This window comes from Lycorma delicatula, chromosome 6, assembly GCF_047948215.1.
Source record: "Lycorma delicatula isolate Av1 chromosome 6, ASM4794821v1, whole genome shotgun sequence".
Taxonomy (NCBI): Eukaryota; Metazoa; Arthropoda; class Insecta; order Hemiptera; family Fulgoridae; genus Lycorma; species Lycorma delicatula.
In genome coordinates this window covers 161,813,763-161,829,704 of record NC_134460.1, presented here as the reverse complement: position 1 = coordinate 161,829,704, position 15,942 = coordinate 161,813,763, and the positions used below count along the sequence as shown (strand labels likewise).

At 30.9% G+C, this 15,942-nt stretch overlaps 1 protein-coding gene across 1 annotated transcript; it reads left to right on the top strand.

Moving 5' to 3' along the window:
- The first annotated feature begins 387 nt into the window (after positions 1-387).
- LOC142326430 (serine protease inhibitor Kazal-type 1-like) lies at positions 388-9,476 on the top strand. The gene is made up of 4 exons (XM_075368924.1): positions 388-546; positions 3,206-3,396; positions 7,375-7,427; positions 8,969-9,476. Exons 2-4 carry the CDS (start codon positions 3,213-3,215, stop codon positions 8,978-8,980), a joined length of 249 nt encoding a protein of 82 aa, XP_075225039.1. The 5' UTR covers positions 388-546; positions 3,206-3,212; the 3' UTR covers positions 8,981-9,476.
- The last annotated feature ends 6,466 nt before the right edge of the window (positions 9,477-15,942 follow it).

Genomic DNA, 15,942 nt, shown 5'->3' with positions numbered 1-15,942 from the left:
TAGTTAAATATTTAAGTAAATTAATAAATAAATACTTAAAAAAGTTAAATAAATTAAATTTAATTAGTAAGTTTATATTTGTTATTTTATATACAACGTGTCATTAATTAAATAATGGTCGGTTTACGTATCGATTTTTTTTCTTGTAAAGATGATGAAATTTTATTTAATTATTACAATAATAATTTATATATTTTTATAAAATAAAATTTATTGGCGTTGCATTTTAGGATTTAAAAACAAAAATCATCAGTAAAAAGAAAATATTGTCAGCAAATAAATTTACTCATGAAATAAAAAAACTGCACATGCGCTAACTGTTTCAATCAAAAGGGATAAATTAATAATTGACAGCTATACATTTATTTGCAATCTATTGATAATTTTTAGATGATTATAATAATTCATAACTATACTAATTCATTGTTTTTAGATAGATTTTTCTGTTGAAACTGTTTATCTACAAGTATTTAAATGGAGCTGTTTCAAAATTTTTGTTATACATTTTACTTTGTGTAGTGTTCTTCAAAGGTCGAATTCTCTGTTGTAAGTAAACCCAAATAACAAATTACATATACTGAGCTATTATTTTTTCAGAAGAAATCTTCATTTTGTTAAAATTAACGGAATAGTTTTAGTATTAAAATATGTTATTTTAGTTCATTTTACTATTTCTTCCTGCACTTAACAATGGAAAAGTTGTTTTAAAGCTAGAATCTTACTGCGTTTTAATTGATAACTTTATCTGCTTTATTTTACCGGAATACATAAATATACAGCATTTTACATAATACTCGGATATGCTTAAACTACATACAAATATCGATTTATATTTACGCCCTGTACAGACGGATAAACTTTCATTTGTACCGTAAGTCTGGCCAATTACTATAAGAAAATTTCACTTAACGTACTTTAAAATAATTTTATATTTTTATCAAAAGCTGCTATAGATTATTTTTTATTACTTCCTTGTACGAATTAAAAGAAGTATTCTGATCGCGAAGTATTTCGATTTTCAGATTTCAACGGAAACATCCATTTTGACCATCCCTGAATCCATTTTTACTAGTCTCGGCGTGACGACTGTGCGTACGTACGTCTCTCGCATAACTTGAAAACGATTAGCCATAGGATGTTGAAATTTTGTATTTAGGACTGTTGTAACACCTAGTTGTGCACCTCGCCTTTTGATTACAATCGACTTAACAAAAAGTGTCAAAATACGCAAAATCCAAAACTTTTTTTGAGACTTTTTCTTAACTGCAGTAATAAGCCCTCGTTGAGAGCTTTTCATCGATACATCACAAGTGGTACTTATTTTCATTGAGTTCACAGTTTAGCCAAATAAAATTTTATTTAATGAAATATTTGGATCTTAGAAGAGGAGACAGTTCGAATCAGACTTAATCTCCTTTTTTTAATTTAAATATTTTGATTTATTAATAATTATTAACCACTGATTGTAAAATAATTTTTACGATAAATAATAATTCAGTAATAATAATAAAAAAATAAAAATTAAAAACATCAGAAGTTATTAATGAAATAAAATTTTATGTAATTTTCATTTTAAAAAAATGTGTAAATGTAATTTAATACGCGACAAGTAAGTCATGTGGTGTCCACATCAGATTTTTTTAATAATTTAAGAGACATTTATAAAACAAATTGCCCCATCAGTTTCTTTCATTTCGCTTAAATATTGTCTTGTGACTGTACAGCTCCTTAAATTTTCCTAATATTTTATAGCATTTATGTATACATATATCTTAAATAAATTCTCGTTTGACTGCGATTTTTTTTTAAAGCTATTGTAAGGCGCTAAAAGAAAGGTTACAATGGTTTTTTAGTAAATTAAAACTGTACTCTTTGTTATTTATAATTTTTTTATTTTCTGTTAATATCATCCTGGAGAAACAAATTTACTGCCGATTCTATTTTTGTAAACCGATAAAACTAAAGTAAAATTTATTATTATAACTCAGCTATATTTCACTATGTTTTCAAATAGAAGATTAACTTAATTAAACAGATATTTTGCTTAAAATTTTCTTTTATTTTACAAAATATTATTGAAATATTCACGTTTCTGAAAGGTAAACGAAAATAGTTTACGTTTTACACGCTTCACAAAGTTATGGTAGCGTTCGCGCACCGTTTCGCAGACTACCATCCAGAACACGTATCCACGACAAATAATGGACTACGAATTTTATTCACAAACGTATCAGTAGAGAGCGGATCGGGTGAAGTAGGTGGATTTGTAAATCGATTAATTTCCGAAATAATTTCCACTTTCCTTCTATATATAAAACGACTGTTGTTCGAACCGTACTTGTCTTATAAAGCATTGTAATCTCTGACATGAATTAGTTCGAATGTTAGACTCTATGCAGCCTCTATATTATGTAGAAAATAAGCCTTGAAAATTCATTACAAAAATTATGTAAGAATTGTACTGACAACGTCCTTTTTTAAATCGATTAGAGAAATAATAATCGATTAGAATATATATAAAGGAGAAGCCTCTTCCTGTTACTGAAGTCAATAAAAAATATCCATTCCTATCACAACCAGACCGGGGAAAGGTTTTTCCACAGCGCTATAGTAAATATGTCATAACAAATAATTATACTACGGAACCTCTGGCACTCTTTTGTAAATTGCCTATGTCCGTGAATTTATCAGTTGTTGAAATGATTGTTTTATGATGAATTGTTAGTTAAGATAACTAAAAAAAAAAAAAAAAAACAAGTTAATATTAAACTTAATAGTTATTTATTTTTATTTTGTAAACTCTCTAAAAATTGAACTTTTTTAAAAAAAATAAACAAGAGAAATGATACACACAACCACACATACACACACACTCTAATAAAAATAAATAATCTCAGATAGTTGATGAAATCAATTTCGTTTTACTTGGCAATATCTTGATGATTACTTAACCATAGTTTTGATGTTGAATGTTATATTTAATTTTATTTTAACGCATTATTTTCCTGTTTCAGTTTTTATTATTTTTATATTGTGTAATAATATTATTCGCCACTATTATATTGTAATATCGCATATTAATATTAAATAACGTTATTCTACTCCATGCCTCTTTTATTTAAAAGGCTTTTAACTTAAAGCCGTAATCTTAAATCAACATTTGTTTTTATGTATCTGATTTAATTTAATTATTTCGTTTTTTCAGGTTCAAAATGTACAAACAAACTTTGTTAGTATGCTTTTTCATTTCTGCTTTCATCATAACACAACGTGCTTCAGCACGCGTTACTCCTGTGTCGTGCATCTGCCCGTTGTATTATTATCCGGTCTGCGCTTCGGATGGTAAGACGTATCCGAACGAGTGCGTTTTTTACTGCAGAAAGAAAGAAGTACCAGGTGATAACTGTTCATTATAAAATTAATAAGTAAATAATGTTCTATTAAACTTATACATAATGGAAACCGGTTTACTTTCTTTCATTTCATTACACGGAGAAGAAAGAAAACAAAATAAGTTTACCGTTCAAATTAGAGGACATTTATCAACTTGAAATCAGTTAAACGCCGAATTATTGCCATCGTTTGTCAAACTAACTTCTATTCGCTTTTGAAGGGTTGAGTTTTTAATTGTAATAACGCATCTTGCGTCGTTTGCAAAGATGTGATATATCTTTTGTATCCTGTATCTTTTAAATATTCCCAAATAAATCAACTAAGCGTAGAAATATAAAGCAAACCGGGAAGTTAACGGGTTTCACTGTGAGATAAATATTTCTGATTGTGTTTTCGATCGAAACCGTAATGTTAGGCGCAGGCTGGTTGGTTAAAGTAACCCATCAGGTCGGTCTAGTGGTCTTCCCAAATCGTCTGATTTGGAAGTCGAGAGTTCCAGCGTTCAAGTCCTAATAAAGTCAGTTATTTTTACACGGATTTGAATACTAGATCGTGGTTACCGATGTTCTTCGGTGGTTGGGTTTCAATTAACCACACATCTCAGGAACGGTCGAACTGAGAATGTAGAAGACTACACTTCATTTACACTCATACATATCATCCTCATTCATCGTCTGAAGTATTATCTGAAAAATGCCATGCCTGACCGGGATTCGAATCCAGGACCTCCGGGTGAAAGGCCGAGACGCTACCACTCGCGCCACGGAGGCCGGAACTATGTTATTGGTTGAGAGCAAGTAACAAAACATAACACTGGGGAAAAAAAAAATTTTTTCTCAGGAAAAAAAAAGTGATTCTTTCTCCTTAATTCAAATATGATATCGGTTTTTTTCGCATACACGCAAGGTTTTCGAGAGACAGGCATTTATAATTTCAAACATTTTAATACCTTCTGCATTATTAACTGCACAATATTCAAACATCTGACTCGCCTAGAAAGTAGGGGAAATGACGATTTTTTGTTACATTTCGGCTATGGAACATTTCTCATGATGGTCCAACAATAACGGCTAGCATATTAGGATTCCATTTACCTTGATACCCCTGTTCCATTGCTGAAATCTCCTGATGAAAGTGTTCCCCGTGCTCATCGCGCCAAGATTTTCAGGGAAGAAATCTAGGTTCGAGTGCAGGAAGTATTCTTCTAAGGACATATTACAACCCAAATTTTTATATTTATTTTCTTTTAACCCATTTTTTTATTATTATTGGGTTGAAATACATATTACAACCCAAATTTTAGAGTATTAAAGATTTATGACATCGTTGACAATATCACGGTAATTTTCCGCCTTTCGATTTCCCGAAAAACTCTGAGTGACATTTTTGAATGCTTTCCAACCTACTTTTACTAGTGGATTATACAGTTACTCAAACTTTTCATCATGCATTAGAAATCGTATTTGTGGACCCATAAATATTCATTCTTTAATTTTTGGATCGCTAATTTTTCGAAACTTCTGTTTTAAGTACATGAAACCAGGAGTATTGTCCATGGCCTTGACGAAATTCTTCATTAATCCTAGTTTGATATGTAACGGAGGTAGATACACATTTTTAGGATTACACAATTGGGCATGTTTCACATTTTTCTGTTCAGGAATGAGTGATTCGCGTTTAGGCCATTCTTTTCTAATGAAATGGTTTTTTCTGTCCCTAATATTCCATTCAAAAAAAAAAAAAAAAAAAAAACAGTACCTTGTGTAACCAAGCTGCAAACCAAGAATAAATGGAATTATCTTCAAGTCACACAAATATTCCATTCGTACACTGCACATTGAAGCTTTTCCAATATAAATTTAAAGATTTCATGTGTTTCTTTCATACTAGCAGAGTGAGCCACAAGTACTGATTGGAATTTATGGCCATTACACAGAAGTACAACTTTTAAACTAAATTTAGAGGAATCAATGAGCAAGCGCCATTCTGTTGGGTTATGTTCACTACAAAGTATCTCCGTAAGAGAAGAAATGTCATTAAAAAACACTAAGCCATTTTCTTCAGAAAAATAGTCTTTAAATTCAGAATGACGATTACGGTAAGTACATATCTTTGTATTCTTTTGAAGAAGATTCCGTCCTTTTAGCCGGGAAGTAAACATTTCAGACTGTTTTTTGGATAATTTTAAATCTCGTATGAGATCGTTAAGATTTTCGTGAGTCAGTAAATGAAGCTCAGATGAACTGCTTTGTACAAAGGTTGTATCACCAGAATTTGTTTCTTTTTCTTCCATCAGACTCTGAGCTTTCTACATCTAATATCACATGTTCTGGAGGCTTTGGTATGGAACAGTTCTCATTGCAGATTGCAAGTCAGGGTACACCACTGTATATTTTGATTTTGACGTAATTCCTTTAATGTTTATTAAGCAGAAGTAACAGTCAGAAGAGTGACCTTTGGGTTCCCTCCAAATTATAGGAATAGCAAATGGGATGTGGCGTGAACCATTTTTCCATGCAGTGAGAAGCCTAGAACACGATAAACAGCAGATATGTGGGGACCAGGCTCTTGTTTGGTCACCGAATTTACACCTAAAATAAAGTTCTTAACACCTTTTTACTAATGGAGTAAGGTTTCGCCTTTGGGACTTGAGCGTCACTTCACTACATACATAACAAAATTTGTTAGGATGATTTAAACAAACTCTAGGCATTTGTAACTAACGACTAATTAAAAGAAATAAAGTTGTAAATATGTAATACACAATAATTCAGACACACAATGACGTGTTTACTGGTTCACTACTATCAAACAACTGGCTTCGTTCTGATCAATGTGTGCTACACTAGATCACGTTTGTACATGTCTACACATGTCTGAACCTGCACAACAGTAGCAACGCTATCCTTTGAGTAGCTTATTCGGTTCCATCATATTTACAATGCTCTAGGAGTGTTTACTTTACAACGGACAAATGGACAAAAAACATTTAAAAAAAAATTAAAATATCTGTGAGCGATGGGGAAATTTCGAATACATATTTGAAAACACGATAAAAAACTGCATTAAGTACACCTATTGGTACTTGTGAAACAAAAATCATGTTGACCAGGGTAATAGTTCAGTCTGTAACGTGGTCAGTACCAACATTTTCTTTGTTTGTAGCGAGTCTTTCACGGTACTTGTTTGATAGTTTAAATAGAAATAAACATAAACGCTGTATTTTATGTCTAATGAAAGAAAGAAAACTTTGATGTGTAAAGTTAATTCTCATTTTCCGATCTACAAAGGTGGCAAATGAGAATTAACAAATTTGACGGTCAAATTTTGTGATACATTTAATAAGTTTCCCGAGGATCTTGATTGAGCTCAAATATTATGGTGAACGTTCCCAGTTTTGATGCTAAAGAAGTGAGCCTACTTTTCTGTATAAAAATGCTGATGGGGATATAGGTTAACCATTTTATGGTCTTACTCATATTTAGCGACGAAACATTTTTTAATATTTGTAGATTGTGACTCGCCACATAAAAAGACCATAAATTGGTCATTACTATTAAGCATTTGAGACTTGGATAGGGATAAAAGTTTATTCTATTTCCGAGGTCAAGATTTACGGGTCATTTTTCTTTATAATCCATCGGTTCAGTCTCGCCCTAGATTGTAATCATTCTAGAAAATCAGATTTTACGCAGCTTAAAGAAAACAAGATAATAAACATCATCCTTTAGTCGTGTGGAACGCAGTGATATATCTGCATTGAACATTGTAAGATATTTAAAAAAAATATAGTTTACAGGAATTTAAAATTTAGAATTTAATTTTGTCTATTATTTTTTTTCTAATATTACAGCATTCTTTTCATAAAATTATGAATAACTCATTTGATATATAAAATATTATATTAATTATGTTTAAGGGCTTTATTATTTAAAAAAATTACATTACATTTGTTTATTAATTTTTTATTTGGTTTTATAGCTTTGGAAAAAAAATATGAAGGGGAATGTAATTCAGAAGAAACAAGAAATTATGTAAGTGACATATTTTTAATAATGTATATTATTAAGTGGTAATAGAACATATGTAATAAAAAATCAATGATTTAGTTACTGAATCAGTATATTAATGTAAGAGAAGAGTCCATTATGTGCTGTAACAAAAATATTTACTGGTGACCAAACAAGACAGAAACAACTCCCAAAAATCTTGTAGTTATCGTCAAAAATAATAAATATCATGTACAAAGATTGTCAGTAAAGCTGCTGACAGTGTTGCTTCACGTTTTTAACTATAATCCAATATCGAGGCCGCAGCACTCCTCAAGAGTGCAACCCATTAGAAATTATAAGATTCAGCCTTAACATTAATAACTTGACTGAGTTCATCGAAGGGTTTTACTTCTTATACATCATTGGTTTGACAGACATAAGAAAAACTGGAAAAGGTAGCATAAAGCTACAAAGGAACATGTAAAGTTAATTTGAAATTACTGTTGCAATCTATGGCCTTACAACTATACTTTTATATAATTTTTCTTATTTGAAGTAGTAACTTGAAAATTTTGTAATATACTTTGCGTTTCTTGCAAATATGTTGTTTTTTTTCATGTTAAGAACATCACTGGTTAACAGGTCAGCTTCATAGCAGTTACAATTCTTAATTTAGCTTTAGTAATCAGGCTGCTTTATTTTTCTTTCCTGTAATGGTTATGAATAGACCGATTTCCTTTTGAAGGAAATGTATTTGTGACTTTGTTTCATGGGTGCACTAAGGAAAAGAATTTAAAGGTAAAAATTCATAATATATAGTAGAGGTAGTATAAATGTGTATGGTCCATATTTTCATAATATTATTGTATTTCTTCATACAAAAACAAAAGTAGAATGTTTATCTGACATACTTTATCTCATTTACAAAAATTAATGAGCTTTTACTGCATTTACATGGATTAATAAGCACTTTCCTGAAAGAGTACACGCTGTTCTTGGTTTTATATTTTCTTCTAATACTAATGCAACAAACTGATTTGGTGTTATCAATATTAAATAACAAATTGTTTAGATATGTCCAGGCCTAAATGTGAGCCCTATCTACACCACCAGATAGATCAAGCTCACTGTTGCAAATTTGTCAGTTCTACTGGTGTAAATCTGATACTGACGTTCATAGGACACCAGCACCTAAATCATACAGTCAGTATATCTTCCAACCTAACTCTTTTAAATTCTTGCCATTTTGAAAAGAAATAAACGAGTATGTTAATTGATTTGTTAATATATTTGGTTTTCATAATTTTAACGTTCTTGTGATGATCTAATTTACTTGAAGTATAATTTTTTTAAATTATATTAAAAATAATTTTAAACACGAATTTTAATTTTTTGTATAAGTGATTCTGTAAATTCCTTTTCGAAAATGTGGATACATAAAAAACTATTACTACTGAATTAATTGATAATTTACTGACATAAGAGGTATTTATGATTTTCAAATACAATGATTTTAATTTTTTTATTTATTAATTTTTTTTTACTACTGACACATTTAATTGATTTTTTCTTTTTGTTTACAGCTTCCATATTAGTTCTGCAACTGGCCATGTCTGTTCATAACATTTTTGTTTATGAATGCATCAAAATATTACTGTGAATTTTAATACCATTTAATGTAAAAAAAAAATGAATACAAGATATCCTAAAAAATGAATATTTATTTTAAAAATAAAATCAATTAAAAAAGTAATAAATAATTAATTTAAGTTTTATTTGTAGAGATTTCTTATTAATTCTTTCTCTCTTTTCTTTACTTGAGTTTTTTTGGAAATTTATATACGCTACAATAAGTTGAATAAAAGCATCAAATGAGGACATGGAAAATGACCTATGAAAAATGTAGAAGTAAAATAAAATGTGCGCATTAGATAACACAAAATATACGTGTTGTTAACTATTTCACCGTGAATCTGTACCGGCTTCTTCAGACAGGACTCTATGCTCAGATTTTAACGTCAGTGTAAATTAAACAAAAATTATATTGCAGTGTAATTTATCAAATATATGATGTCTACCTACCGCTAACAAGTCTAATTATTTCCATTTACAAATTGAAACCACCTATTTTTGTGCTCCTTAATAAATTTCTTGGTTGAAATACCTTCATTTGTACAAAAATTCTACGTAGAATGTAGTGAATATTGCACAGAATCACCAAATGTTCATATTTTATTACCTATTCACCCAGTATCATACGTCAACAATTGTGTGGGGCTGCAGATGAAAAAGGCACTCAAAAGATTTAAATGCAAGGGACATTTGGTTCTTTTTTTAACATTTATTTTTCAAAATAAGTATTTTTTAAAATTAATAAAAACAAAAACGAAAAAAATAAAAAAACTTTAATTTATTAGCAAATAAATCTCTATACTAGAAATTCAACATCGGGATTTATTGACAGTCACCTGATATTAAAAATATGACGAAAATACTCTGACATTGATGATATTCAACATCAGATAATCTTAAAAGATAAAACAAAGAATGAATTTCAATTTATTTTACTGTGTGAATTTCATTCACTGGATGAATTAAGAAAAATAACTTACAGATAAAGTTGAAGATATATTATAGTCTAAGTGGGTGTGGTTTTACAGTATTTGTTTATTTCTTCATTTAAATAAGTAGAATACATTTTATTTCACTATAATAAATAACTAATTGCTTAGATACACCGTGGGGTCCAATGGGACAGATCCTGTGGATGACTCAAACTCTCTCACTACCCACCTTTCTTCATTTCCTGATTCTTCCTGGTCAATTATCACATGCATTGGTGTAAATCTGATCCCGCTAGATCCCCCGCATACAGGAGCCACGACCTTATTAACAGAACCTGGTGTTATTTGGTAGAGGACAGTATTTGGTCAATTTGAGTGATTAAAGCTGCACTTGCTAATTCTGAAAGAAATGAATCCTGCAACTCTTTTAACTCTTTTTAATTGAAAAAATAAAAATCTTAACATAAAATAATTTCTTCATTAACATTTAAAGCAAATAAATTGTATTTTTCTGTTAGGGAATAGTTTACAAGTGGGCATTACTTTTCATAGTTTCCTTTTTTATGAATAAGAGAAAATACTGTAGGTAATAACGTTTACATGTCAAAAGCAATGACTACAGATTACTGTAAAAAGAGGTTGTTATATAAAATTAATCCAAAAAAGATAATGTAAACTTTATTTCCACAAAATCTTTTTTCTTATTTTTTTCATTTTAATGGTAATCTAAGTAGTTATTACCAAAGATAGTTTTTTTTTTTTATCTGTTATCCATTATAAACACTACTTATCCATTATAAATACTTCATCAAAAATTATCTAACAAAAGTATACAGAAATAAAATAAAAGCTTTTGTTTAGAAATTTTTATCGGTTATTTTGTTATAGTAAAATTAGTACTATGCTTTCCATATTATCCTTGGGTAAATAAAATCCCTTTCATTACAAATGTAACATAATTTGATGATAAGAAAGCTTCAGTATACTGTTACAGAAATGTGATGTAAGTAATAGATCGGATATCAGTTGGGGATGTGTGTTACTAACAATAAGATGCATGATCAAAATGTATTCGACCTTACACCGACATTAACTGGAACCACTAATGCACTTATTAACATTAGGATTTGATATACACACATATATTACAGTAGGTGATTTTAGAGTAATTAACTCAGCGTCAAATAATGGGCAGGCAGGAGTAGGTTTCGTGATGAACAAGAAGATAGGGAGGAGAGTGGAGTATTTCAAGACGCATAGCAATAGAATCATTGTAATAAGGATAAAATCAAAACCTATACCGACAACAATTGTTAACGTCTATATGCCTACAAGCGCTCATAATGATGATGAGGTAGAGTGTGTATACGAAGAGATTGATGAAGCAATTAAACACGTAAAAGGAGATGAAAATTTAATAATAGTTTGAGATTGGAATGCAAGCATTGGAAAAGGCAAGGAAGGAAATATAGTGGGTGAATACGGGCTGGGCAAAAGGAATGAAAGAGGGGACAGACTTATAGAGTTTTGCACGAAGTATAATTTAGTAATTGCCAACACCCAATTTAAAAATCATAATAGAAGAATATACACTTGGAAAAAGCCAGGCGATACTGCAAGGTATCAGATAGATTATATCATGGTTAAGCAAAGATTTAGAAATCAACTCATTGACTGCAAAACTTACCCTGGAGCAGACATTGATAGCGACTATAATTTGGTGATAATGAAATGTAGATTGGGGTTTAAAAACCTGAAGAAAAGGTGGCAGATGAATCGGTGGAATTTAGAGAAGCTTGAGGAAGAGGAGATAAAGAAGATTTTTGAGGAGGACATCGCAAGAGGTCTGAGTAAAAAAGATAAGGTAGAAAATGTAGAAGAAGTATGGGAGAATGTTAAAAAGGAAATTCTTAAATCAGCAGAAGCAAACTTAGGCGGAATAAAGAGAACTGGTAGAAAACCTTGGGTTTCAGACGATATATTGCAGCTGATGGATGAACGTAGAAAATATAAGAATGCTAGTGATGAAGAAAGTAAAAGGAACTATCGGCAATTAAGAAATGCTATAATCAGGAAGTGGAAACTGGCGAAAGAAGAGTGGATTAAAGAAAAGTGTTCAGAAGTGGAAAGAGAAATGAACATTGGTAAAAGAGACGGAGCATACAGGAAAGTTAAGGAAAATTTTGGGGTACATAAATTAAAATCTAATAATGTGTTAAACAAAGATGGTACACCAATATATAATACGAAAGGTAAAGTCGATAGATGGGTGGAATATATTGAAGAGTTATACGGAGGAAATGAATTAGAAAATGGTGTTATAGAAAAAGAAGAGGAAGTTGAGGAGGATGAAATGGGAGAAACAATGCTGAGATCTGAATTTAAGAGAGCATTAAAAGATTTAAATGGCAGAAAGGCTCCTGGAATAGACGGAATACCTGTGGAATTACTGCGCAGTACAGGTGAGGAAGCGATTGATAGATTATACAAACTGGTGTGTAATATTTATGACTACTGGTGTCATTTCATTCTGTGTTTTGCCAAGAAGTTCTGTATAATTTGTGATGCATGGCTTGAGCATTATTGTGATGAATTTTCGATCACCATTTTCCCAAAGCTGTGGTCAATTGTTTCAAACAGCATCTTTTAGCCAACAAAGAACACTTACGTAGTACTTTTTATTGACAGTTGTTTTTGAGGAGCATATTCATCATGAGCCATGCCTTGATAATAAAATATGACTGTCAGCATGGCCTAAATATTGTTTTGTGATTGCTTGGTTTTCTTTTACCATAGTGAACTGGAGTTTTCCAGTGAGATGATTGTGACTTTGTCTCAATCATCAGGGTCAACAGATGACTTTTTCTCGAACAGGGTCATAGCCATAGATTCTGTTGTCTCCATTTATTATTATTTTTTTAAAATCAGAATCATTATTATCACTCTTCAGCATGTCTCATACAACTTGCAGTCAGTTTTTCTTCTGTTCATTAGTGAGAGATGTTGGGACAAACTTTGGTGCTATGCGCCGTATAGTATAAAGATCTTCCATTAAAATCAATTCGATTGAACCAAACAAAATTTCTACTTCACTTTCAAACTCTCTAATTGTTATTTGACGATTATTCATCACCATTAGTTGAACTTACCTGATTTTTTGGTGGTGGAAGGTCTGACAGAGTATTTATTACTTTCGACATATATTTGGCCATCTTGGTAGGAGAGATACCATCCTTTAATCTGTGCAACATCCACTACTACTTACAGCTTCGTTATTGTCTGTACTTGTATGTCAACAAGTTTCTGACAAAATTTAATGCACATTATTGCTTAATTCACTTCTTATCATTATTAACTTATATTATCTTCTTATATATACTTAACTTATATATATCATTATCGCTTATCAACATAGGATAAGTACCTATTATCATTATGTTGGCTAAGCAGCAACTGTCTGCAGTTACAGCAAAACAGTGAATCAAGCAACCACTATGAGTAAAAGTCGCATTCCACGATGGTCCCTCTCCAACACTACAACTGGTTAATGCAATAAAAAATAAGGTCGAATATATTTTGATCACGCCTCTTATTGTTGGCAACACACATACAACTGATATCTGATGTATTACATTCATCAGTCATCACATTTCTGTAACAGTATACTGCAGCTTACTTATCATCAAATTATGTTACATTTGTAATGAAAGGGATATTACTTACGCAAGGATAATACAGAAAGCATAGTACTCAATTTACTATGACAAAATAACCAATCAAAAAACTTTTATTTTCTTTCTATATAACTTTGTTAGATAATTTTTGATGTAGTTACCCTAGACATAGTAGTATTTATAGTGGATAAAAGATAAAAAAAAATATTATCTTGGGTAATAATTACCTAAGAGTACCATAAAAATGAAAAAAATAAGAAAAAAGAAATTTGTGGAAATAAAGTTTACATTATATTTTTTGGATTAATTTTATATAACAATCTACCTCGTTTTACAGTAATCTGTACTCATTGCTTTTGACATGTAAACGTTATTACCTACAGTATTTTCTCTTATTCATAAGAAAGGAAACTATGAAGAGTAATGCCTACTTGTAAACTATTCCCTAACAGAAAAATAAAATTTATTTGCTTTAAATGTTAATTAAGAAATTATTTTATGTTAAGATTTTTATTTTTTCAATTAAAAGGAGTTAAAAGAGTTGCAGGATTCATTTCTTTCAGAATTAGCAAGTGTAGCTTTAATCACTCAAATTGACCAAATACTGTCCTCTACCAAATAACACCAGGTTCTGTTAATAAGGTCGTGGCTCCTGTACATGGAGAATCTAACAGGATCAGATTTACACCAATGCATGTGATAATTGGCCAGGAAGATTCAGGAAATGAAGAAAGGTGGGTGGATTACCCACCGTTTGTTGCATTGCCAGTAGAAGAATCAAAAATTTCCTCCGTATAACTCTTCAATATATTCCACCCATCTATCGACTTTACCTTTCGTATTATATGTTGGTGTACCATCTTTGTTTAACACATTATTAGATTTTAATTTATGTACCCCAAAATTTTCCTTAACTTTCCTGTATGCTCCGTCTCTTTTGCCAATGTTCATTTCTCTTTCCACTTCTGAACACTTTTCTTTAATCCACTCTTCTTTCGCCAGTTTCCACTTCCTGATTATAGCATTTCTTAATTGCCGATAGTTCCTTTTACTTTCTTCATCACTAGCATTCTTATATTTTCTACGTTCATCCATCAGCTGCAATATATTGTCTGAAACCCAAGGTTTTCTACCAGTTCTCTTTATTCCGCCTAAGTTTGCTTCTGCTGATTTAAGAATTTCCTTTTTAACATTCTCCTATACTTCTTCTACATTTTCTACCTTATCTTTTTTACTCAGACCTCTTGCGATGTCCTCCTCAAAATTTTTCTTTATCTCCTCTTCCTCAAGCTTCTCTAACTTCCACCGATTCATCTGCCACCTTTTCTTCAGGTTTTTAAACCCCTATCTACATTTCATTATCACCAAATTATGGTCGCTATCAATGTCTGCTCCAGGGTAAGTTTTGCAGTCAACGAGTTGATTTCTAAATCTTTGCTTAACCATGATATAATCTATCTGATACCTTGCAGTATCGCCTGGCTTTTTCCAAGTGTATATTCTTCTATTATGATTTTTAAATTGGGTGTTGGCAATTACTAAATTATACTTCGTGCAAAACTCTATAAGTCGGTCCCCTCTTTCATTCCTTTTGCCCAGCCCGTATTCACCCACTATATTTCCTTCCTTGCCTTTTCCAATGCTTGCATTCCAATCTCAAACTATTATTAAATTTTCATCTCCTTTTACGTGTTTAATTGCTTCATCAATCTCTTCGTATACACACTCTACCTCATCATCATCATGGGCGCTTGTAGGCATATAGACGTTAACAATTGTTGTCGGTATAGGTTTTGATTTTATCCTTATTACAATGATTCTATTGCTATGCGTCTTGAAATACTCCACTCTCCTCCCTATCTTCTTGTTCATCACGAAACCTACTCCTGCCTGCCCATTATTTGATGCTGAGTTAATTACAATAAAATCTCCTACTGTAATATATGTGTGTATATCAAATCCTAATGTTAATAAGTGCATTGGTGGTTCCAGTTAATGTCGGTGTAAGGTCGAATACATTTTGATCATGCATCTTATTGTTAGTAACACACATCCCCAACTGATATCCGATCTATTACTTACATCAGTCATCACATTTCTGTAACAGTATACTGAAGCTTTCTTATCATCAAATTATGTTACATTTGTAATGAAAGGGATTTTATTTACGCAAGGATAATATGGAAAGCATAGTACTCATTTTACTATAACAAAATAACCGATAAAAATTTCTAAACAAAAGCTTTTATTTTATTTCTGTATACTTTTGTTAGATAATTTTTGATGAAGTTACCCTAGACATTGTAGTATTTATAATGG

Bases quoted from the DNA above. Each gene is read 5' to 3' on its own strand.
- LOC142326430 (XM_075368924.1), top strand. From the start codon at position 3,213: ATGTACAAACAAACTTTGTTAGTATGCTTTTTCATTTCTGCTTTCATC. The intron at 3,397-7,374 runs GTGATAACTGTT...TTGGTTTTATAG, and splicing joins CAGAAAGAAAGAAGTACCAG to CTTTGGAAAAAAAATATGAA.